The sequence below is a fragment of the Doryrhamphus excisus genome, linkage group LG18 (genome assembly GCF_037039965.1).
Source record: "Doryrhamphus excisus strain RoL-2023G ecotype Guam linkage group LG18, RoL_Dexc_Guam_v1.1, whole genome shotgun sequence".
Taxonomy (NCBI): domain Eukaryota; kingdom Metazoa; phylum Chordata; class Actinopteri; order Syngnathiformes; family Syngnathidae; genus Doryrhamphus; species Doryrhamphus excisus.
In genome coordinates this window covers 10,616,281-10,638,664 of record NC_136374.1, presented here as the reverse complement: position 1 = coordinate 10,638,664, position 22,384 = coordinate 10,616,281, and the positions used below count along the sequence as shown (strand labels likewise).

At 42.4% G+C, this 22,384-nt stretch overlaps 3 protein-coding genes across 4 annotated transcripts in view; all 3 read right to left on the bottom strand.

Moving 5' to 3' along the window:
* Positions 1-24: 24 nt before the first annotated feature.
* Positions 25-6,066, bottom strand: shisa4 (shisa family member 4). Its single transcript, XM_058054280.2, has 5 exons — positions 5,764-6,066; positions 4,885-5,062; positions 3,606-3,742; positions 3,357-3,527; positions 25-2,167 (listed from the first exon to the last, which is right to left on the bottom strand). Exons 1-5 carry the CDS (start codon positions 5,858-5,860, stop codon positions 2,127-2,129), a joined length of 624 nt encoding a protein of 207 aa, XP_057910263.2. The 5' UTR covers positions 5,861-6,066; the 3' UTR covers positions 25-2,126.
* Positions 6,067-6,894: 828 nt separating this feature from the next.
* On the bottom strand, positions 6,895-17,393 carry ipo9 (importin 9). Of its 2 annotated transcripts, XM_058054275.2 has the most exons (24): positions 17,069-17,386; positions 16,061-16,122; positions 15,903-15,989; positions 15,638-15,839; positions 15,011-15,099; positions 14,841-14,927; positions 14,208-14,327; positions 13,402-13,502; positions 13,194-13,252; positions 12,960-13,111; positions 12,791-12,889; positions 12,594-12,700; positions 11,725-11,864; positions 11,468-11,630; positions 11,158-11,384; positions 10,892-11,040; positions 10,541-10,669; positions 10,161-10,436; positions 9,913-10,079; positions 9,705-9,838; positions 8,938-9,057; positions 8,751-8,861; positions 8,598-8,671; positions 6,895-7,706 (listed from the first exon to the last, which is right to left on the bottom strand). In XM_058054275.2, the coding sequence occupies exons 1-24, from the start codon at positions 17,217-17,219 to the stop codon at positions 7,596-7,598; spliced, it is 3,117 nt and encodes a 1,038-aa protein (XP_057910258.2). In that variant the 5' UTR covers positions 17,220-17,386; the 3' UTR covers positions 6,895-7,595. The 2 variants fall into 2 exon arrangements, 1 of the variants encoding a protein (XP_057910258.2); XR_013630299.1 differs by lacking the exons at positions 6,895-7,706; positions 8,598-8,671; positions 8,751-8,861 and having other exon boundaries at positions 9,705-9,810; positions 17,069-17,393.
* A 453-nt stretch (positions 17,394-17,846) lies between these two features.
* The window catches only part of LOC131105858 (guanine nucleotide-binding protein G(s) subunit alpha-like), a 30,897-nt gene continuing 26,359 nt past the window's right edge, over positions 17,847-22,384 (bottom strand). Inside the window, exons 9-12 of the mRNA XM_058054278.2 lie at positions 22,194-22,314; positions 21,947-22,077; positions 20,862-20,929; positions 17,847-20,500 (exon numbers count right to left, since the gene is read on the bottom strand). Coding sequence (XP_057910261.1) covers positions 20,354-20,500; positions 20,862-20,929; positions 21,947-22,077; positions 22,194-22,314 — 467 coding nt within the window. The 3' untranslated portion in view covers positions 17,847-20,353. The remainder of the gene's footprint in view (positions 20,501-20,861; positions 20,930-21,946; positions 22,078-22,193; positions 22,315-22,384) is intronic.

Here is a 22,384-nt window from a genome sequence, read left to right as displayed (position 1 = left end):
GCAATTTGGTTTATCTATCGCCGCTATCTAGTACAAATGACACTTGTACTACCACTTTGTTGTGGCTTTATTATGTTTTCTTTTCAGTGTGGCCCTAGTACTACTCCGAGGTACCTTTCAATCCAACATAATCTACACATTTTCCTTCCACAAAAACAAAAAAAAAAAGCAGCGGTGATGTCCAAATGAGTCAACTTATCACATCCTGACCTTAAAAGGTCACACGTTATATCATCATCCACCAGGAGGGTTCACTATAAGTCAGCACTTTCTCAAAACAGACACATTTACTGTGAAATAATAGCAGAAATAAATAACATACATATTTTGGATGAGCGGAAATGTAATAGTAAATAACATGGAATACGACAACATACATACCCTGTACTCAGTAGTGATCCAAATATTTAGCCTGTGTTTGGAACATGTGATGTTCATTATTGGGTTGACTCGTGTCATCCAAACATTTCTCATGCAGTGTGACGGAGGTACAGTCATCCCCTCGTTAATTGAGGTTAAGTGGATAAGTGGATTTCCACGAAGTAGGATTCAATATTAATAAATGGAATATTTTCGTAGAGCATAAAAAACAATTTGTGACGTTCAATTTTTTTAACCATTATTAGAGCCCTGTAGACATGAAATAACACCCCTATAGTCTCCATTACACTTTTATTATTCTTTGTTTATACTACATTGCTAATGAGCAGCCTAAGGGATCACTGCAAGGGCATATGACACAGTTGCCACTCATAACAAGCCAATTTATTTGATCTACACTCGTTTCAAACTGAGTAGGGAAGTAGGACGATTAACCCTCCTCTTGTGTTAGGGTTGGCACCAACCCATTTTACATTTTAATGCATAAAAATATTTGTTTATTTCATCAAGGCTTTTTGACTTTGTCAGGAAACTCTACTTCAACAAAATAAAACCAAAAAAAATATTTTTATGACATTTTAAAATACCTGTTCTGCTTTTTTATTTCAGTTTATACTGAAGTTCTGTTGCTGAAAACAATAACTTTTTCTACCTTTTCTTGACATTAATATATATGGGTCAAAATTGACTCGAACACCATAGATGTTTCTTTAGTGATTAATACTAAAATGAGAAAATAAATAAATCTAATTGATTTAAGAGATATGTTCTATATTCCTTAGTAATAGCCAGGTAACAAAAGAACCTTAAATTTATGAATATGATTATTTTGAGGTTCATTTTTACCATTTTTGGAAATTGAAATGGAGGTGTATAGTGACAAAAAATGCCTACATGCCCACACCAAAAGTATTAAAACCAACATTTTCATGGATGAGGAAGCCTAAGAAGGTAACCAAGACATGAGAAGCAAATTTGATGATAACTTATTGTTTTTAGTGTATTTTATAGCTGATTTAATATATGGGTCAAAACCGACCCATTAACACAAGAGATGATACCAGAAAGCTAACACAAGAGGAAGGTTAAGAAGCAGGAGAACTTAGTCTCACTATGTCATGGCGGACATGTATAGGCTGACTCCATGGAGTGTTAGGGTCATGTAATCTGTGTTTTATCAGCGTAACATTACTGACGCCTAGAGACCAGAATACGACATAACATGTCTTTCAATGTTTTTTTGACTAACAATAGTCAAAAGTCAACCACGAAACAAAAAGGCAATAGAGCAAGGGAGCAATGCTGGAACGGCGCTGTAGCGAGGGAGGACCGCATAGAGAAGTCATCCTTCTGTTTCACATTCAGCTTTTCACTTTTTCAAAATGGCTGACCATGCCTGCCTTGAGAAAGGCTTCTGATCACTTCATGTGAGTCACAGTGTCGAGACGCACACCATCCCCCCCCCCCCCCCACCACAATTTGGGAGTGGTGCCACACGTTGTGCAAAACCTGCCCAAATACTATTTCATTTGACAAATGGAGGACATTGAGTGGAAAAGATGTTAAGACATTAAAAAAATAACCCGCGAATAATCCTTTTTTTAAAAATCTTTGCTGGTTAATCACTCTGAAGCATTTATTTGATGAGGTGTGTATTAAAACAGTCCTTTCTCTCTGTTGTTACCACTGTGCATGTATGGATGTAAAAGGTGCGCGTTGTGTACGTGTGTTTTCAGACAAGCCAATCAATGACCAGGATACTGGGGTGGAGAGTACGGAGGAGGGGCTGAAAAATACACAAAAAAATAAATAAAAGAAGGTCATCAACATACAGTATACAGTATTTCCTTAAACAGTGAATAAGGTGTTTATTTACTCAACTCCAACAAGTACCAGGCTTTTCAAACCCAGAGAGCTTTAAACATGCTATCAATGACAAAAAATACAAATAATAAATAATAATAATAATTTCTACTTTTTTATTATTTTAGTCTTGTAAAAGTATTATATTTTATATAATTTTTTAAAATATATTTTAATATTTTAACATTAACATTAATGTTTAATATTCCAACTTTACTCTAGTTAGAACTTCCCTGGTTCTGCGCCTCCTTGGGCACTCGGGCTGTGTTAGCGCGCAGACCTCACAGCTAGGACACCAGGGTTCAATCCCACCCTCGGCCATCTCTGTGTGGAGTTTGCATGTTCTCCCCGTGCATGTGTGGGTTTTTTCTGGGTACTCCGGTTTCCTCCCACATTCCAAAAACATGCTAGGTTAATTGGCGACTCCAAATTGTCCATAGGTATGAATGTGAGTGTGAATGGTTGTTTGTCTATATGTGCCCTGTGATTGGCTGGCGACCAGTCCAGGGAGTACCCCGCCTCTCGCCCGAAGACAGCTGGGATAGGCTCCAGCACCCCCGCAACCCTCGTGAGGATAAGTGGTAGAAAATGAATGAATGAAGTCTTGCACTCAGCTACAAATTCTTTTTCAGACAAAAAAAAACACATGGCTGGCACGAGTGGTTAACATGTAGGCCATAGTCATGAAGACCTAGTTCGATTCTCCGCTAGGACATCTCTGTTCGGGTTTTCTCCGGGTACTACAATTTCCTCCCACATTCCAAAAACATGCTAAGTTAATTGGCGACTCCAAATTGTCCATAGGTATGAATGTGAGTGTGAATGGTTGTTTGTCTATATGTGCCCTGTGATTGGCTGGCGACCAGTCCAGGGTGTACCCCGCCTCTTGCTCGAAGACACACTGTTATTGTGTCTGGTATGGACCGCGTGTGTCAGAATGCCAATATCCAATACCGTTATTTCGGCTGCTATCAGACCAATATGTGATCAATATCGGCTCAGGACATCTTTTATTAACATATACGACTACCCCCGTCCCCTTGCTAGATGCCTGGTACTCTCTGCAGCTGAGTAACGATATGAATAAATACAGTAACTAATGCAGTCATTACCCTGGCTGTATACAGGATCCATAGGCGGCGGTGGATACAGTCCAGGCTGCATCATGGGGTACTGGGGCGCCATCGGATAGCCTGCATGTGCGTACTCAGATGGTCCCAGTGGTTTTCCATAAGCGTCATAGAGTGGCTCCACAGGGTAGCTGGCCATCGGGATGTGCTGGGCTGTGGGTCAAAAAGGTTCAGATTCCATCCAAAGCTTTCATGGCTTCCATGGACAAGATAAAAATAAAAATGTCTTACGGTCATAAGGGGTCCTCCCCCGCTGCAGCCTTCGCTGGTAGAGGTAACAGCAGGAGCACATGAAGCAGCACACCATCGTGGCAATGATGGCCACAAAGAGCAGGATGGACGACGCAATGCCAGCTAACGTGGTGGGGCTGCAAGAGGATAAACAACAAACATGTTTCTTTACTTGAACAAAGCAAGCTTGACGTCATCTCCCACTGGGCTTAATAAGATGATGTTGTCTGTGAAGATGGATGACTTGTGCTGCTGTGGGGACAAACTGCTATGTTGCGGTTCATACCCAATATTATTATGTTACTGAGATATGAACACATAAATCAAGTGTATCCACTGTGTGATAAACAAAACGATTCTTACACATACTGTAATGTTGTTATTTATTTCCGTTGCCAAATAAAATAGTGACTGCTTGTTTTGTAGCCATCAGTGCAAATCCCAAGAGATTAAATTCAAAATTATATAATGAAGATGAAAAAGCAAGCAAATCCTCCCATTGCACAGACAGCATGCGGTCATTCACTTACTAGATGTGTCTACATGCACGAGTTAGTTCTGTCTACAATTTTAAACTCTCATAATATGAAATGATAAAACACGCACATGCAAGCACGCCCTCCCTGCCTGATAGAAATGAAAAGGCGAGAAGAAATGCGGTAAATACAAAAGGCCAATGTAAACATTCTCAGGTGAGAAGTGTATTATTGTGTGCATTGTGTAAAATGTAAAAATACATGATATAAAATCCATTTATTTCAAACCTCAATGAACAGCCAGAAAAAATACATTAAATTAGTACTGTATGTAGAGCTGCAATGGTCATACAAATAATTTGATTACAAAAAGATTTTTTCCTAAGTCACCAACAAGCATACGTCACCCACGCAGAGGAAAAAGAAGTAAGCGAGTGTTTGAAGGCACCTTTGATTGACTGTGGCGTTCGCATCACGTACTCCATTGCAGAATGCGTATTTCTCATTCCTAACTGCATATTATAAAATACAAAACCCCATCTCAATCAAAAAGGTCAACTCTCTGCATACAAATTTCAAATGTGATAGCCCTGTTGGGGTTCCATGGGACCTGTCGTATTAGCGTGTTGTCTCCTTGAGGTTTCCATGGGACCACCAGTGGCTCATTCTCTCTCTCTCTCCCCTGGACTTTAGGCTGCACCATGCTGTTTTTGTGTTTGGCTGTTTGTTGAGCCCACCCCTGATCTATACGGTCAAAGTGCAAGGTACAGTCATTGAGCACAAGCTCATGCTGTTACACTAACCTGAACTGGAAGAGCATGCAGCGCTTCTGTTCGCGTTCCGTGATCATCTTGAAGGCATCCAGGCAGCAGTGACGCCGCTGGCAGTTGCCACAGCAGAAGGTGATGAGGGGGCAGTCAAAGCCATTGTGCCATGTACCGTTCTTGTCGACGTACCACAGGCAGTCCTCGTTGGCGCCCGCTGCGATATGACACACATATGTGTTTATTATTGTACTTAGCATCATAGTTGGAGCTGCTTTTAGTATCTTGACACTCATTGTGGCTAACTACTACTACAACCAAAAACTAAGATGAACAGTTCTTATGGCTGTGGTCATCACAAGGTAGTTGAAACATATAGTGATTCCAGCAAAACAGACAGTACAAGTCAATTACCTATCGAGCCATCCCTCTGCACCCTTGAAATTTAGTTATGTCGAACTGTTGAATCACGACTTATTCATTGTCTTATTCATTATATTGTCTTATTTAAATGTAGAACGTATTATCAGTCGTTGCTATTCGAAACCAGAATACAAAACGACGCCAAACAAAAGAACTCAAGAGTTAAGCTGGTTAACCAGCATCATTAATTAGTTCGCAAATATACAACGAGCTAACGGTCAAACTTTAGGTATTTCATTGTAATGCCAACTTAAAATCAACATGTCTCAGTGTTATAAATGCATTATAATTATGCCAGAGTCCAAATATAACATTCTTCAAACAATTAAAACGAAACATAACTAGCTAGAATGCTAACATAATAGCACTATAAGAAAGCTAAGAGGCCCATCATAACACACAAACAACGGTTCATATTATTAACACATAATGTAGCAAAATTGTTAGCATGCGGCCTGGAAAACCAGAAGGAGATTAAAATAAAACAAATCTTACCCGGAGAAAAGCAGAGGACGACGGCTAACATTACCAAAACAGTCGACGCCGCTGCAGAAGTGGACATTGTGTTGGTGGCACCCGCGTGCAGCGCCATTTTCCTTCCTCCGATTTCAAAACGACAACAAAAGCGAGGCAAAATTTATTTTTCGCTGAAATCGTCGCGTTAAGGGTTATTGTCACACATGATCCAGGCCCTGGAGGAGGTGGAGACGGTCGGCTAGCGGGTACCAGTTTATCCAACTGTGACGTGACGCCGTTCAACCCCGGGCTAGGATAGTGATGCCTTCACTTGCTCGTCGAAAATGTCGAAATTGTAGTCATTCGACACTTTCACCCTTAACCCTTAGAAATCGATCTTACGCACTTGTGCGCATGATTTGAGTGTTTTATGTGACTAGTCACGATGTGACTATTGTTATTTTTCCGATTTGTTATACAGTAGTGTATTCATCACATAGCTGGTCTAAAATCACATAAAATTCGAGTATAGGGAACATTTAGATGTTTTATTTTACTGACAAAACTCTAATATATCATTCTTATAACTTCGATTGAAAAAGTATAAAGAATAACTCTAAGATCATGTAAACATTACAAATGTGTAAATATTTCAACCCAGGTGAGGCCTTTGGCAGATGCAATACAAACAACGTACACAACGAATGTGTCCCTTCAAAAGTACTTTTTGTCCACCTCAAAAATGTGAATATTAACATCACTGAAGCTAATCATGTGTAGGAATTTCATTTTGCGTGGCTTTGTATCAGACGACCACTTGATGGCAGTGTTGGCTCCGCCACACGCAAACAAACGGCCGCTGCTTCGACTTTGATGAAACTATTTTTTTCATCAATAAGAAGGCGGTGTCACGTTTTATTGCCTGTTTACTTTCGCTTTCAAATTACGTGCTTTCACCATGTAGCAACTGCTCAACATTATGAGTGAGTGAATGAATACACTATTGTTCAAGTGTCAGTAAATGCACCACCAGCAGGTCAACAACTCCTCCTCATAATAGTGAGGATTTCGTCAAGCACCGAACAAAGATGCTTGCATGAGCACAATCTGTAGATGTATTTTACCGTCAGTGTGATTACTCCTGCCAGTTATTAATGATAATGCAATCTCCCCTGTTCAAACTTTTATTTAGAAATGTTTTAGTCCCAGCTTTTCAGTGTTTGTTTCTTTCGGCTCTTTCCTGTTTACTGAGTCGCCACAGCGGATCTTTTTTGATCCGCATAGTGTGCACGAGGAAACGGACAAGGCTAAAGAAATCACCATGGCAACAGTGACAAAAAAAACAACTGCAAAAACCAACGTACACAAGTGGACTAAGAGCTTTTCGTTGTATGTTGATAAAAAAAAAAGTTTGTGGAGCTTAAGGCCACCTTCTCCAAAGAGGAGGTTATTTTCTTCCTTAATAACAGATGGACGTGACTTACAATGAACAAACACCCAAAAATGGTTTTAAAGAGGACATGGCAAAACAGTTCATATGTCACGGTTCACCCGGCCCACCGTGAAGCCTTGACCTCCATTTGATTGCCCTGTTCAGTCTGAGATTCGTCTTAAAAAGACCGACCACAAGTTGTGAAGGAAGGAAAGACCAGGATGGACTGCCTCTTCACCTTCAAACAAGTCATCTCCTTTACAGGCCTGGAGAAGCAGGGCATTGTGTTCCATCCCCTTCCTCTGCTATCAGCACAGGCTCAGGTGTTTTTCGTCCTTTGCGCTAAATTGATGCTGTAAGTGATGAGGCGACAGAGGCGGGGAGGGTGCCGGGGGTGGCATCATAGCAGCAGCAGCAGCAGCAGCAAAGAGGGGAGGGGCTAGAGGCCAATGGATTGCAGCGTTTGTCTCTCGTTGTTGTTGAGGTGGCCTGAGAACATGCTGTAGCATGGCTGCTGGGCAAACTGGGTCAGGAAGTCTGTCAGATATGCCTGAGAGGAGACAAGACACAATAGATCCAGTGGTTCAGTATGACACTGAAAAGTCACAGAAGTCAGCCTGAAGTTCAAGTGATGTGCATCACCCGTAACGATTAGAAGTTTCACCTGCCAGTTGCTTTGTAACTGGAGCATCCATTCTCGCTTCACCTATTTAATGGTGACCATTTTATCCAATGCCAGAGGAGTCATTTATACCGGAGAAGTTGCATAATTACTCAGATCGCTGCAAGCACTTTGTTTAGTAAGGTCCATAAGATGGGCCAACTCAATATTTACCAAAGAGTTCCATGGGTTGGACTTGTCCCTGGGCCCGAGTTTAACATGTATCCTACACCTTGGATGCTACATCCAAAATAGTCTGCCTGTGATGTCATTGCCACGCTACATACTGGATTTACACTTGATATTTATATAGTGTTGAATCAAACTGAGTCATACGAGTGCTTGGAAATTTAACGGCAACTTTAAGTCTTTCAAACTCATAAAACAGAGCTTCAGGACAAGATACAAAGGTACGTAGGCTAGAAATTCACTTTAATATCTACCTGGGAGATTTCTTTTTGTTAAAACCTGATGGTGCAAAATTGGTTAATGATATTTGTTCTGAAAGAAATACTGCTGTATGCTAAGAATTGGTTAATTTTGCCACTGAATTACTGTGTACATGCAAATTGTAGTGTGGTGTGTGTGTGTGTGTGTGTGTGTGTAGTGAAGCCTGCAAAATTAGGACATTTCCCCTGGACTTTTTGATTGTCAAAATACTATATAAATGGCTACTCTGATTACTTTCAAAACAAATATCACATCTTAAGATGATATATTTTTCAGTACAGTCAGTCACTGATTTGAACTTGAGTCTGGGGGCTAAATGCTGCAACGTACCTGCAGGTCAATCTGATCCAAGGGGTCATTTAAGGCATCTGGATCATCTTCCTCATCATCATAATAGTCATCATCTAGAATTCAGAGAACACAATGGCGGAAGGTCAGGACACTTTACTGAACAATGGCTGCAGCCTTTAGGAATTAGGTTACCATATTTGTTGGAGGAAATGAGATCAGACAGCAGCTGCCCTGCCAGTCCTTCATCCTCGTCATCATCCTCTTCACCTTCTTCTTCATCCTCTTCACACATGCTGCTGGAATCTGAGGCAAAAGACAAACGCGGTGACTAAAATGTCTGAAGAGCACCAGCGAAACACAACACGTCTCAATATTGAACCTTGGCTCCAGTCAGCTGGGTTCGCCCGGCTGGCGTTGGCCTCCACAACGGTGGACAGCTCGTTGATGATCAGCTTAAAGATTTTCACCAGCAAGGGAATGTTGGTCCAGCGCTCAGGATCTACAGATGAGACATGATGCAAGGTGCTTCAAACATCTTGCATCTCAAAATAGGGTTTATGCACCGCACGCACGCACGCACGCACGCACGGCATACAAACATTGTCCACTGTGTACAAGGACAAAAACAAATTTTGGTGCCCATTTTGATATTTTATATTTGTTAAATAAAACCAACCCCTGTACAGTATATTGGACAAACAGCTAACAAGCCAACTCCTCAGCCAGATTGATATTTATTCTGAAAGAAATACTGTCGTACACTGAAAATGAACTTTAGTAATGATTTGGAGAGCATGAGAAAGTGGAAAGTAAAACATAGCTCTCTTTGACCATTTGGTACTTCATTAACACGTACATTGCGCAACACAGAAACGGGGGAAAACTGCTCAGCCACTGCATAGTTACATTGTAAATGGTACAGCAATTTTAATAAAAAGTGTCTCACGATACTTTGAATGCAGCTACCGTGCTCATGGAGTTAATGGGAAAAATGTGTTGTGTATCGTCACAGATGCCGATGTTTTCCGTGTCAGCATTGCTTGATTGAAAGATGACACACCCAACCACTGTAGGGAACTCATTGATTATTTAAATATATGCGTGAATCAGAGTGTTCACGGTATCTCTGTGTATTTGGTCCCTTACTTTTGGCAGACTTGGAACGCGTGCGGATGCCGTCTGCTGGGTTGTAGATCTCTTCTCCCTTCACCATGATGTCTTGGAGACGCTTGTCGTCGGTGTTGAGGCTGTGCTGCAGCAATTTACACAAAGCCACCGTGCTAAAGGCAACATGGCGGAACCATTAAATACATATTTTTTAACTGTTAATCAATAGTGCACAATGTGTCCTGACCTGACTTTACCCTCGTATTGTCCATAGAAGAGGTGTTGCCTGCTCATCCACTCAGTCATGACAAACTCCAAAGCAGGCTTGCCCGTTGGGCCGGGCAGACTGCATAAGAAGTCTAAAAGAGGCTCCAGCTGGGAGTGAACCAGGTGGGCAAACACCATAATCAGAGACTGCAGAGAAGGGGGTAGAAAAAGACAGAGGAGTTGAAAGTCAAGCTCTATCTTCAACTTTCCTAATTCAGTCATGCATACCTGCATGACACTCAATGTCTCGGCTTGCTGCATTTTGCTCAGGATGGCCCGCAGGATCTGGTCTAGCTGCTCCCCAAGCTGTGTGCCGGCCCGGGAGATGAGAGTGGACACTAGTCTGCCCACGAAGATGGCTGTGAACGCAGAGGTTCTGGGGTCCAACAGCAGGTTAACCACCTGCATGACATACCAAAGGCCGCTGTTGCCCTGGTCATCCCGCCACTGGGCGATCTGCTCCAGGGCGACTGAGACGTACGCCCGCAAACACTCGCCGCCATTCTACAAGAGGAAAAAGACTAACTGTGGCATTTGAATGTTTTCCTTTTGCTTGGGTGGATTCTTCCAAACATTAAACATCTTAGCTTAAGAAAGCAAGTGTTTACCTGCATGACAGTGTTGTCGTCTGTGTGTAAGGTGCACTGTGCGACTACAGGGAACGCCTGGCACACCAGCATCTCTGACAGAGGCGGCTTGGTGTTGCGTACAACCGTGGTCAGGGTGTCAATGGCTGTCTGTGGGCGCATGGACAGCGATACAGAGGGTGGGAGATTAAGATTTATACTATACCATACAATCTGCTTTGTATTTGTATTACGTAGTCGCAACAATTTAGACCAGAATGGATTTCAACCATTGGGATCAACCAGCAGAGGGTGCAAGTAACTTAGGCCAAACTTGTTTGGCAAACAACAAACAAGACTTCTATGTGCCAGCTCACTTTCTTGCCAACTTACAGCACAGAGTCCAGTAGGGATCTTGTCAGCAGGAGCCTGCATGATGCTGACCAGTGTGGGGATAAGGCGCATCTGCATGGGGCCCTGGCAGCCTTCAATCTGGGACAGTTCCTTAAAGATGCCCTGGGCCAGTGACGCCACCACTGGGTCTGAAAAGAAGATGACATTATTTGAAACAAAAAAAGAGGAGATTTTAAACATTAAAAATCTACAAGATGAAGAAATGTCAGGAGACAGGAAGACAGGAGAGCATTAGGGAGTCGCACCATTGCTGTACTTGAGGAAGACTGCAATGGTGAGGGGGCAGATTTTGTTCTCGGCACTAGTGGTGAAGGCCGGGTCAAAGGTGCACACGATGCACAGCGTTTCCATGACGAGGGCTAGGACTTCTGATGTGAACTGAGCTGCCAGCTGGACCAGCCCCTCCAGAACGCTGGGCAGGTAGGGCTGCAGGATGTGCGTGTTCTCTGACAACTTCAGCTGGTCACAGTACCTGAAGATGGGAGTATTAACAATAAATCAACCCAATGGTCTTAATTCACTTCCAGTAGGAGAAATGATGGACTACATTCTCACCCCCAGATGGCTCTGACAGCAGATACGCGTACGGATGGCGGCTGGCTGTCATGGAGGCCGCTCACAGTGGCCTGCAGGAACTGTTGGATGAGCTCTGGGGACATGGCAGTAGTGAAGCGACTGGCCGCCCACAGAGCCCGACCCAGGAGGAACGGAGACACCGCTGGTCAACACGAAAGCAGACAAAGAGTTGGTAAATAGCAAGGTAAATGAGCATGCATGTTTTATTTTTTTTTCAAACATAAAACAACAGTCACCTGCGAGGTTAAGATCAGCCAAGACGACACCGGCCAAGAATCCGTGCATGTCAAACTGGATGCGACCGCTCTTCACATTCTCAGTGATGATGTTTTTGACAGAGCCGAGCGCCAACATGCAGGCCTCGTGAACCTTCCACCTGAAACAAACACAAGGGCTTGAGGAGGTACAGTACCTCACAGAAGTGAGTACACCACTCACGTTTCAGCAAGCAATTTAATTTATCTCCTCAAAAGACAATACTATGGAAAGTAAACTAGGATATAAGTGCAGCAGTAAAGCTTTACTATCAACTGGAAATGAGTCACATAGCCATTATTTGTCTAAATAACTGACAACAAGTGAGTACCAAGCTATGGTAGGGAGGTGGTAGGGAAAAGATTCATTCCAACATGTTCTGCGACACAGAAGCACAGCATGATCGAAACTGGTTTTCCAATATGATAAGAAGTCCAAGCACATCTCCAAGATGGATAAAGTGCCCAGCTGTGGAAGCTGAAGGTGACGGAATGTTTCCTCCATACCTGAACCCAACTGAGCACTTGTGGGGCATCCTCAAACAGAGGGAAGGAAGGTGGAGGAGGGCATGGTCACTAACATCCATCGGCTCCACCAGTGATGTCATGGAGGAGTGGAAGAGAATTCCAGTAACATGTAACAGCTCTGATCAATTCCATGCCCAAGAGGGTGAAGGCAGTGCTCATGTCTACTGTTAGGTGAGGTCACCCGCCTGATATTTAGAATAATGGCTGTACGTTGATGTTGATGTGTTGATGATAACACAACACTGCTATACAAGCTGCACACAGACCACTCTAAAGTATATCTAGATTTGATTTCTATGGTGTTGTCTGTCGTGTGTAATCACCAGTGCTCATTGCCGCTGTTCCTGGCCTGCTCCGCCTCCTGGAGGTGCCTTGTGGCCGCTGCTGCCAATGCTGCTGCACTCTCATTTTGGAACTCGGCAGCAACCGCCTGCAGACAGGGGTCAAAGTTTAGTCTCATTAAACACACCAAAAAAATATCCTTAATACACTGAGTGGGAGCAAGCAGGCATAGTCTGACCAGCAGTAGGTCCTGGGCGGAGATCCTGACTGTATAGGAGAGGGTGTCGTCGTCCTCATCTTCCACAAACTGCTGAGGGTTAGACGACCACACTTTGATCTGAGGGAACACGTGTCAGTTAGTCAGTCAGTCAGATGCATGACAACCGGAATCTGTAGTTGTGTCTGACCTGGTCCTCTGTCATCTGCATGTAGAGGATGATGTAGTAGATGAGCTCTGGCAACGCCTTTTTCACGGTGCTCTTGAACTTGTTTTTCTCCATCAGTGTGTGGACAAACTCAAAGATGCTGAAAACCAGATTCTCGAAACCCAGAACTTCACCTGCATCAGTTACAAAACATCACATAAGAAGGTGCGTTTACACACTATCCATGTGTAGCAATGTTGCAGATCAGGTTCTTACCATCTGAGTCGACTGGGTCATCCACTTCCTCTGTGTAGTTGACCTCTGTTCTTACATAAGTGGACACGGTGGTTAAGGGGGTTTAACCAATTGACGCTTTTATCATATCGTAGCCATACAACTTTCCCAGTGTCATACTGAAGCACTTGATCTAATTTTTCCGACAACCTAAAAATGTCGGCTATCTCTCGGTTACTGTGAAGGATATAATGCTGCACTTTCCGTCAGGGTGTTCCAAACGATGGGCAAAATCTGCTGCATGGAAGACACCATCGGTTTGGGGAAATTCTGTACCAGTGCCGTTATTGCCTAAAAGGAGGAGAAACCATCTTGATTTGAACTAAGCAGTTTGTTATTACAATAGATCCCACCTATTTGTGGTTGGGCTTTTGATGGACATACTCTTGATGGTTTAAGTGGCTTTTCACATGCAGCTATCCAGGGTTTGTTTTAAAATTCTGCGGGGGTTGCTCCAAACCTGTTTTTGGCAGTGATATTACTGACAAGTACAATACTTACAGCTTCCTAATACTAGTCAGGACGCTCGGTTCAAGGCATTTTGTCTCAAAATGGCAATTTATGACCACCACATACTTGATTGTGGTGGACCTAAATCTAGAACAGTGTCACAACTGGAAGTCTAAATGTGTTAAATATTTTTAAAATGAAGAGGGTGACAATGAAGGTAGGAAAAAAATACTACTTTGAACAGGATTGTTATGAGATACAAAACTTCATATTATTAGTAAATATAGCTAAGAATGCGTCTACCTGGCTAATTTTAAGATCAGCTTTATGTTTTAAAGGGGACTTATTATGCTCATTTTTCGTCCCTTTGTATTGAATTGTGGACTCCAACAGAGCAGCTACACACAATAACCAGCACAGAAAGCTTTCTAGATCTTCCAAAATAATTAATGAAAATGAAAATAATTTTTAAGGCTTTCTGTGAGTGCATTCCTTAATTTGTGTTTTTTTGCCATTCACAGATCTATGGTATTTATTATTTTTTACCTTGAGGACTTCCATCTTCAGGCCGCTGTCAGACGAGGGTCCATCAGGCATCTGCAGAGCCTGCACAAATGCTTCTGTAAACTGCTGCACGACAGGGAAGATCAAGGCTTTGGCTGCACCCTAGAAACCAAATACACAAACACAATTTAAATGTACAATATTTATAGACGAACTGTACCTTGTGACTGGTACACCACTGAACAGCTAAACTGTGTTTTCAATAGCAGGGTGGGTAGAAATAAAAAAAAATGGTTTTGGTAGAAACTTTTATTTATTGACGCTCAGATCAATTTTGTTTTTAAAACAACCAGAGTGAGAACTGTGAGGGAGTGGGCAGAACAGACAGACACTGGGAGAGAGTTAAAAAAAAAAACCTATACATCAGATAATATCGGGTATATTTTCACCAAAATTAATTAATAACGGTCGGTCTCTAATCCCTATTTAAAAAAGTGAACAGATTTTCAGAAACTCATTATTAATATGCAAATGCATTTGAATTTCCAACACCAGAGGAAAACATCTCAGCTTGTAATTCGTTGGAAAGATGTTCATATAATTCCCAGCTATTCCCCACCATTAGCAAATCATACACAACAATAGAAATGATCTTTGTTCAGTGTTTCTGCTCACCTTTTCAAGCTCTTCAATAGCATAGATGAGGTTGGCACAGGTGGTGAATATCTCCACAGCTCTGGAACGGGTACGGATACTGTACACCTGCCAAAGAAGAAAACAAACAGTAAATTCAAAACAGGTTTTTATAAGAACTTGTCCAAGGAGGGAAAGAAAAGAATGGTTACCTCAGCCATGGTGAAAATCTTGTACATCTCAGGTAGAATGACAGGAGCCACCAGTGGCATTTGTGTGTCTGTCACTTCCCGAGTGAACTCTGAAGAGCAGCAACAACAATACATTATTTATAACCTTGTGTGTTGTCCTGTCTTTGTTTTATGGAATATATTACTAATTCCTCAGCTTGCTTTACATCAGGTACTGTAAAAATCACACATTCAAATCTAATATGGCCTTACAATTTAGGGAGATAGCGGCTGTTGTGGCATGTAATTAAGATCTTATGGAACAACTGACATTTTTGCAGTTACAAAATACCAATATAATGTGTAAAATAAAAAAGCCAAATTATTTATGTATTTAGAGAGCTTCAATGTGTCCAGGTTTTGATTTAAGTATTTATATGGCATTATCATACATCATATCATTACATTTAAATAAAAATAAAATTGTACATTTATTTTTTTAAAAGATTTTACTGATTGGCTGAGAAAGATCATATGCATTAATGAACCATATATGGTTTCCAGCCTCATGAAGTGCTACACTAACCATGACTACATGACTAATGTTGATATTAAAACACTGGACTACACAGTGTATAGGTGGTACAAAAAGGTTGTTTGAATCCACACCCGTGAGGACCCTCATGGCCCCGTGCACGGCGCTGATGTCGCCGCTGACCAGCATCTCCATGAGCAGGGTGAAGAGCTGCGGCCAGGCCTCGGGCCAATCCCAGTGGGCGATGGCGGACACCGCATAAGCCACACTGGAGCGCACCTTGCTAATGGACTCGCGCAGGCCGTTGGGCAGCAGCGTCCTGATAGCAGCTTTGGCCTGGATAAGGCAAGAGTTTGCAGTTAGGATTAAATTTCATGACATTTAGTAAACGATTGGTACCTGGTCAGAGGTTTCGGGAGAGCGGAATTTCTCTGAGTGGGAGCACCAATGAGTTTCAACATACTGCTTCAGGATGACCGATGCCAACTACAGACAGTGTGACAATCTGTGTTTAGTAACGTGAGCAAAACACCAACCAGGCTGTCACCCTCACTCACCTGACGGATTGCGAGCACCCCTTGAGGGTCTACTGTGAGTTCTGCCAGGTGGACACCAAACTCTAGGGGGGGAAAAACACATGAAAAAAATAATTAGTATGTCACTGGATATAGCGCCTCTCCATTCAGGGTAGACAGTATTGTAACTTCTACTAAAATCAGGCTTTATTACACACCTTAAAATAAAAAAAAACCCTATAATATGTGGAACTTGTGTACATCTGCTGCACATATTGTACAGTACGACAGGGACAAAGAATTGAAATACAGCCCTTTCAGGCTGTAGAAGACAATGATTGTGCTGACAACAGGGGGGCCCGGCACATGGGGTTGAGCCTGCTGTACTCCTACATGACAGTCAAGACAATGGACACATGCTGCAACGCCTCAGTTACTGTAAGCACCCACTGAATTGTAGTTTGGTCAGAAATGACAAGCAAAATGATTAATGAACGTTAATTAATGACGTTATGTCAATAACTCAACGGTTTTCATGAAATTTGACACGCGATACAACCACATACGTCTTTAAACGCACCAATCGAGTATACAGATAGTGGTGGGGGGGGGTCCTGCGGATTTACTAACCCGCCACCTGCAGGGGAGACACTTTCGCGGGAAAATGTGTCATCTTGACAGGGAGTGGTTCCCATGGCGACGGTGCTATTATTGCAAAAAGAATGCGCCCCATAAGTTAGTTGACAGAACCTGTTGCTAATTTGTGGACACTGTGGGTAAAATAAAGAAACGACAACTCGCAAAATAATGTCTAATTAAAAGACAAGGCTAGGCGGGTGTATGGGGGGCTAGCTTAGCTTCGTCATGGTGAACTTGTGGCTCCATGCTAGTCACACAGCCATGCTAGCTACAGGAGACAGCTAGCTAACTCCCAAGTTAGCAGCAGCCAGCTGCCCGCATGGTCAGCGTCCCCAACTTAGAACCAAGCGACAGCCCGGTAGGTAGTTACCCACCCTCCCTTAACAACCTCTCCAACCAGCCGCCACTCACCTTCTGTCACTTCCAGCACTTTAATCTGTTCCTCAGCGGCAGCGCGTACTTCTTGAACCGGAGACAGGATGGCCGTGAGGGTCTCCATTAGCGCCTCTTTAAGTCCCTGCTGGACCGGGCCGGCCACCGAACCCGACCGAACCGCGCTCATGTCTGCCCTGTTGTTGTTGTCGTGGTCTCCCTCGGAGTCAGTCCAACAGCGTCAGCCGAGGAGAGGCAGCGAAGACACGGCCACTGAAAATGCTAAGCCCGCCAATGCATGGAAACACCGGAGGTTGGGACTTCTTCTGTGGTTTTCTTGGCTGTTGCTGTGAAATACTGCCACCTATCGATTCCCAATGTGAACAGCCATTTAAATTTCAAGTCATTAGTTCAATGGCAAATGTACCGTTTGATCATTTTGACGCCATGTTTCCTTTTTTAAATGACGTTACCAAATCTTTTTGGACATTTAAATATATGACGATTAATGCGTCTTTATTGTTTAAAAATAGGGAATAATTATCTTAAACAATTCTCCACTGAAATAGAGAAATGAACTTATGAAGTGTAACATTTGACTGTGAGCAGCAAAATGTTGGAGGTGAAAAGGTGATGTTTGAGCTTTAAATCCCAGTTGTCTTTTGAAATTGCTCCTTGAATTAAAAAAAGGCGTTTAATTTAAGATTCTATTTTTTGTGTTGTACCCTTTTAGAGCAAGCAATATCAAAGTTATAGGTCCTACAATGTTAACAAGTCCCATAATAGTGTATTCTCAATGATATTGAAAATTAGACAGATTGAAAGTGCCTTCAGTGATAATGGTTAGTCGGTAGAGATGTACTTTAAGATGTGCAGTGAAGCCTGCCTTTTTTTTTGCATAAAGGGGACCTTTAACCAAAAAGGGCCCTCTGTTTGGGTTGTGATGCAAGAATGATACGGGATCACAATTGAATGAAGCAAACACTGGAAGCCATTTCTTATTGTTTAAGCAAAAAAAGAATTTGGTTTATGTAGAAACAAGCAATGCTTTGCAATTTGATATTTCCCTCCCCTTTTCAAAGAGAGTTAAAGCTAAAGTAAAAATAAAAAAAAAGACCCAAACCCATCCCCACAATGTCTGCCCTTGATGATTCTGACAGAAAGCAAACTGGAGGAGGGGGGGAAGAGAGCTCACAAGGGAGATATAGGTGTACATATATATATATATATATATAAAATATAAAATCTGACATATATTTTATATATATTAGGATGTGTTAAGGTTCGGTTTTTGTCACTACACAGCATTAAGGTGGCTGCTCATCTTTTTGTCCTCATCGTACAGAAACCCGAAAGCAAAACAAAAGTAGAGTGGCGAGGGAGGCGAATGAAAGGAAATTAAGCGACAGACAAAAAGGCCTCCCGTCCAGCTGTACAGCGCAGTGAAAACATAACTTACATTAGCTCATATTTTTGTTTTTTTTTTGTACACGTACAGTCGTGATCAAGGCACAGGGATCTTCTATGAGTCTTTTTTCTTGTTTCTTCAATAAAGTTGTACAAAATCATACATTTTACAGTCTGTACAAGAATAATAGTCCAGCAGTAAAGTCGAGAAGCCATGTGAGGAGGTGAGGTGAGGGGGAATGTGTGGAGGAAGGCCGGAGGAGGAGGAGGTGTGTGTTTTCACTGTCTGTGTTGCATCCATTCTCCATAAAGCAGTGCACACCCTCACACACAACAACATACATACATACACACACAATGGTGTGAAGTGTTTGCCCCCTTCCTGATTGCTTAATTTGCATATATACATTAATGTTTCAGATCAGACTAATTTAAATATTAGTCACCTACAATGTAACTGACCACAACATTCAGTGTTTTAGAAGAAAAAAATCCAAACCTACATGGCCCTGTGTTTGCCCCCTAAACCTAAGAACTGGTTGGGACACCCTTAGCAGAAACAACGGCAATTAATATTTTAGCAATAAATCTGTGGAGGAATTTTGCCCCACTCGTCTTTGCAGAATTGTCATTCCACAACATTGGAGGCTTTTCTAGCATGAACCGCCTCTCAATAGGATTCAGGTCAGGACTAGGCCACTCCAAAGTCTTCATTTTGTTGTTCTTCAGCCATTCAAAGGTGGACTTGCTGATGTGTTTAGGGTCATTGTCCTGCCGCAGAACCCAAGTTGGTTTCAGTTTTTGGTAAACAGCAACATTTATGGTTCCATTTATCACAGCAAGTCTTCCAGTTTCTGAAGCAGCAAAACAGACATAGACCATCACACTACCACCATTGTATTTTACTGTTGGTATGATGTTCTTTTTCTGAAATGCGGCATTAGTTTTGTACCAGATGTAATGGGACACACACCTTCCAAAATGTATTTTTCCCAAAGGTTATGGGGATCATGAAGATGTTTTCTTGCAAAACTGAGACAAGCCTTAATGTTCTTTTTCTCAGTAGTGGTTTTTGTTTATTGATCAACCACTACTGAATATGGAACTCTGGAACGCAGGCCGTTTTGCCTTATGATGGAGTCATGAACTCTGATCTTAAGTGAGGCAAGTGAGACCTGCAGTTCTTTAGATGTTGTTGTGGGGTCTTTTGTGACCTCTTGGATAAGTTGTTGCTGCGCTCTTGGGATAATTATGTTTGGCCGGCCACTTCTGGGAATGTTCACTACTGTTCCATGTTTTCAGCACTTGTGCATAATGGCTCTTACTGTGGTTTGCTGGAGTCCCAAAGATTCAGAAATAGTGTTATAACCTTTTCCAGACAGATGTATTTTGATTAATCTCAGTTATGTTGGGGCAATCCCTTTTTCACATAAGGCCACATAGATTTGAATTTTTTTTCTCTTAATAATAAAGATTTTCATTGTGTTCAGCTGTGTTGTCAGTGGCTAATAATTAAATAATTACTTTAATGAGCTGAAACATTTAAATGTGACAAACATGCAAAAAATAAGAAATCAGGAAGGGGCAATCATTTTTTGCACACCACTGCATATACCGTATGTATATATTTCCACTTTCCGCACCGTGCAGGGTTCCCATCTGTCCGTCCTCGTGCAACAACAACAAAAAAGAAAACCTCTTCTGCTTTAATCAGCCGTCTTTTTCACATCCTCTTCTCCTGATTGGTCTTCAGCACGCGGTGAATAAACAGCAGGAGGGGTCATGTGACTGTAGTGTGTGTGTATGTGTGTGTTCCTATGTCTTGATCTTCTTCTTGATGAATGTATATGGATGTTGACTGGCTGAATGGTGGTGGGGGGGTAGAAATATGGGAGGGTGTTGGAGGAAGCCCCCGCATCACAAGAGCTCGTACTGCCGTAGGTGCATCCTCTGGATGATGTCGCGGCAGTCGCTGAAGACCCGCCGGATGTTTTCCGTGTCCACAGCGCAGGTGAAGTGGGGGTAGCAGTAATGGCGACCGTCCCCGCTGGCTGTGCTGATCCTCTGTGAAAGGGGGGAGAAATGATCACATAAAGAAATCAAACAACTGCTTTCTATGCAAAAGTATCAACTCTGGACGTTGGCTGTTGTAACACCGTCGTAGCAATCCCATACGATCGACGCCATGATTGTTTACAAGTGAGTTGACCTTAGCCCAGTAACACACACCACAGGACGGCATAGTTTTTTTTTTAATTATCAGTTATAATTTTTATCGGTATGACGTTTTTGTGCATCCCTACTTGATGACACAAAACAAAACGGTAGTGTTATACTTATGACCACTTAGCAGATGACACGTAGGAGAAAAAAAAATGCACAAAATGGAGCGACTGAACTGGTAAAACCTGAAGCGTGAACATACCAGAAACTCATCCCGTATGAAGTACTTTGCCCTGGTGACACGTGGATCTTCACCTGGTTCTGGTATTGCTGTTTGGACAACAAAGCACAATCATTTGTGTGTTGACTAAACACTGGAAGCACAAACTAGTACACTGAGCACATTACCTTAGGTGTCTAAGGTGCTACTGTATAAATACTCATCAGTGACTGGCAATCTATTCATTTCTGTCGGAGCTTAAATAATATGAACGCTACAATATATAATAATAATATGACCCTGCTATTACAAAATCATGTTGATGCTACGCTCATTTTTAACAGGGAAAGGAACATCCAAATGTTTCCATAGCAACTCCGCGTCACCAAATTTTAGTGGTGTAAAGTATTAAGGGACCAGCCACGCACACAGACAAACTTTCAACGGTAACTTTGTTATGTATTGTAAGTAAACCACAGGAAGTGGGAGCCATGGAACATCTACTTTCATTCATTTTCTACTGCTTATCCTCACAAGGGTCACGCAGGGGTGCTGGAGCCTATCCCAGTTTTCTTCGGGCGAGAGGCATGGTACACCCTGGACTGGTCGCCAGCCAATCACAGGGCACATATAGACAAACAACCATTCACACTCACATTCATACCTATGGACAATTTCATTCATTCATTCTTTCATTCATTCATTCATTTTCTACCGCTTATCCTCACAAGGGTCGCGGGGGTGCTGGAGCCTATCCCAGTTTTCTTCGGGCGAGAGGCATGGTACACCCTGGACTGGTCGCCAGCCAATCACAGGGCACATATAGACAAACAACCATTCACACTCACATTCATACCTATGGACAATTTGGAGTCGCTAATTGACCTAGCATGTTTTTGGAATGTGGGAGGAAACCGGAGTACCCGGAAAAAACCCAAGGGGAGAACATGCAAACTCCACACAGAGATGACCAAGAGTGGAATTGAACTGGTGTCTCCTAGCTGTGTGGCCTGCACACTAACCACTTATCCGCCATGCAGCCTTCTACTTGGACATCTACTTTAAAAATCACAGATTATTCCTGTTTTGAATTATTGGTAAAAATAACTTAAAAATGTCCCACTTACCGTCATCAGGTGTTGTGTAGCGTGCAAACTCAGGAAAATAATCCTCGATTTTGGACTTCCCTGCCAAAACCTTCTCAGCAAGGAGATCCTGTTTGTTAAGGAAGAGGATTACGGAAATGGTACGTAACCACCTGCCAAGACAAATGAGAAGTTAAGTGTCAGGATCTCTTTGTGGAGCCACCAAACATCAATTCTAAAAGGTCCAGCAGGATGGTGCTATCCCATAATACCAAGTACTGCATCTGACCTGTTGTTCCAAATGTTCTTGAAGAGATTGAGGGCCTCCTGTAGTCTGTTGGTCTGATTGTCCTCCCTGATCACCATGTTGTAGCTGCTACTCGCCACCACAAAAATAATAGCAGTAACGTCTGGAAAACATGAGAAAGACCAGTGGTCAAACGGCTCTCTATCAGGCCATCATGTGATGTGACGAGCCAT

Excerpts from the sequence above, each read along its gene's own strand:
- shisa4 (XM_058054280.2), bottom strand. The coding sequence starts at position 5,860 with ATGGCGCTGCACGCGGGTGCCACCAACACAATGTCCACTTCTGCAGCG. Across the intron at positions 5,063-5,763 it reads CGTCCTCTGCTTTTCTCCGG|CGGGCGCCAACGAGGACTGC; the intron begins GTAAGATTTGTT and ends GTCATATCGCAG. Across the intron at positions 3,743-4,884 it reads TGCATGCTCTTCCAGTTCAG|CCCCACCACGTTAGCTGGCA; the intron begins GTTAGTGTAACA and ends ATCCTCTTGCAG.
- ipo9 (XM_058054275.2), bottom strand. The coding sequence starts at position 17,219 with ATGAGCGCGGTTCGGTCGGGTTCGGTGGCCGGCCCGGTCCAGCAGGGA. Across the intron at positions 10,437-10,540 it reads ACGACAACACTGTCATGCAG|AATGGCGGCGAGTGTTTGCG; the intron begins GTAAACACTTGC and ends TTCCTCTTGTAG. Across the intron at positions 9,058-9,704 it reads GCGTTCCAAGTCTGCCAAAA|ATCCTGAGCGCTGGACCAAC; the intron begins GTAAGGGACCAA and ends TCTCATCTGTAG.